The sequence below is a fragment of the Saprolegnia diclina genome (genome assembly GCF_000281045.1).
Source record: "Saprolegnia diclina VS20 unplaced genomic scaffold supercont1.320, whole genome shotgun sequence".
Classification (NCBI taxonomy): domain Eukaryota; phylum Oomycota; class Saprolegniomycetes; order Saprolegniales; family Saprolegniaceae; genus Saprolegnia; species Saprolegnia diclina.
Window position 1 is genome coordinate 1 of NW_008246387.1, and position 2,086 is coordinate 2,086.

General features: G+C 58.3%; 1 protein-coding gene across 1 annotated transcript; it reads right to left on the reverse strand.

The window, feature by feature from the left end:
- Positions 1-558: 558 nt before the first annotated feature.
- SDRG_17388 (hypothetical protein) lies at positions 559-1,143 on the reverse strand (the record flags this gene model as incomplete). Its single annotated transcript, XM_008623630.1, has 1 exon — positions 559-1,143. One exon carries the CDS (start codon positions 1,141-1,143, stop codon positions 559-561), a length of 585 nt encoding a protein of 194 aa, XP_008621852.1.
- Positions 1,144-2,086: the final 943 nt, after the last annotated feature.

Here is a 2,086-nt window from a genome sequence, read left to right on the forward strand (position 1 = left end):
ATAGGTAATACCTCTGAGATGGCGTTTCCGGCAGCGCCAAAAGCGCCACACCCGATTGACGAACGAGGCAGCGACTGCTTCCTCTCGCTGTTGCCACATCCCATACCGGTACATTTTGGCCAAGAACATATAGCGTCACAGCAGCACACTTCTGTCCCAAAACGGTGCGGTTCACCTTCCGGTGAGGTCCTGCTTGCCAAGCGGGTTTGCTGTGGGTGGATCGAGAGCTGGGGTGCCATCACGCACTGTGGTACTGCGTCGGCTTCGTACAGTGTACCCGCCTCAGTGGCGATGACGCACGTGTCGCAGGATCCAAGATTGCTTCTGTGGCGTCGGCAGAGATTCTTCGCCCATGCACCTGGATGGGTGTCTTGACCCAGCGAGATTCCTTGGGATCTGCAGCTATCCACAGCTCACACAGCATGCCTCACGCAATTTAATATCAAGAGAGAGCCATTCCTCTTGACTGAAGCTGAGAACTTTTGTTGTACGCCACGTTGCTAAGTTGTTAATTAAGGGTTCCTATCATAGTATCTATCCAAGGCTAAGACGATCGCTTTACAGCTGAATCGCCATGCCAACGTTGTCCGACTGCAGGAGCAAGTCAAAGTACGAGTCGAGCGCGGCGTCGTCGAGGATCTCGTTCTCGTAGTCGTCGGCTAACAGCAGCGCGAGCGGGTCGAGTTCTACGGCTGTCGAGCTGCTGCTCACGACGCTGCTCGTTTCGTCCGTGTCGTCCTGCGACGACGACGTTGACTGCACGCGGTGGCGCCAGCAGTAGCCGCCCGTCCGCGCGTGGGTTTCGCAGCCTTGCATGCGGCAGCGGCGGCCGCCACCGTGGCGAATGCACTTGCCGCCGGTGTGGCGCACGTTGGGGCAGCCCGGCGACGTGCAGAGCTTGCGGTTGGGCTTGGGGCCGTGGCGGCAGCAGAACGAGCCGACGCGCGCGCTGGACGAGCAGCCGGGCGACGAGCAAGGCTTGCGGCCGCCGTGGCCGACGCAGAGCATGCGCGCGTACACCTGGTTGCGGCAGCCCGCAAAGGAGCAGACGTTGCGGTTTTTGTGGAAGAAGCACTTGGTCGAGTGCGGGAGGCTCGCGACATCGCAGCCCTCAAAGATGCACTGGGACTCGTTGCTTGTCATTTTGGTGGTCGGGGACGGCAAAGAGCAAATTCAAAAGTGAGCCAACCGAGAAAAGTTGGGCACCATCTGAGTTTCGATGCATGTACGTAGGCCATAGTAAACGGCGTGACGCAGCCAGTATATGCACACGCCGTGCCATTCATTGGCGCCCACCGGCTGTGACTTCGTGATTAGAGAAAACCAGCTGCAACGACATCCGTATTGTAGATCTCGGCAGCACCAATGACTTGGTTTTTGGGTCCCCCGCGCACCAGATGGCGCGGGGGGCCTATAAGCCGTGGTACGCGGCGCCGAGCGTCAAGGAACTCACCACCAATTCGCACTTGCAAGTGACGGCGTTAACAGCGACCGTCCCGGGCCTGAAGCGACACCGACGCTCAATGCGTCACGCAGCGCTGCTCGACCTTGCGGCGATGGCCCAAACAAAGCCGCCAACAGAGAGTATTCGTGCTGCAACTAGGACGAGACACTTATTTCTAGTGACTTGAAAGTGTTCAAGGGAACACGGGTGGATGGAACATGCAGCCCATGACGTCGTCGATACCCTCGATAGTGCATAACAGCTAGCACATGCTTGTTGAAGCCGCCGGACATTGGATTTTTCTGACCAGATGACACGTGTAGACAGGCTGGCGTGCCGCAAGGGGATCGTAGTGAGCAACACTCTAACGAAATGGTGGTCGTCGTTGCTGGTTCAGAACCTACCTCGCACGCGCAAGTGACCGAATGCAGCGTGAGCAAGCTTCGAGTAGCTATGATGACACAAGCCCAGCGCCGAGGCGCCATGACGTGCAGTCGTCGGCGCCGCAGATGCATGTCCGTCGCATGCCGTGCTGCCTCCATTCCCACCATGTGGTGAGTTATCTACAGCGCACCCATGCCACGAAGCCCATATGTTGTCCAACAACTCATCAAGCGCCATGGCACGCGCCTCCTAGTGCAC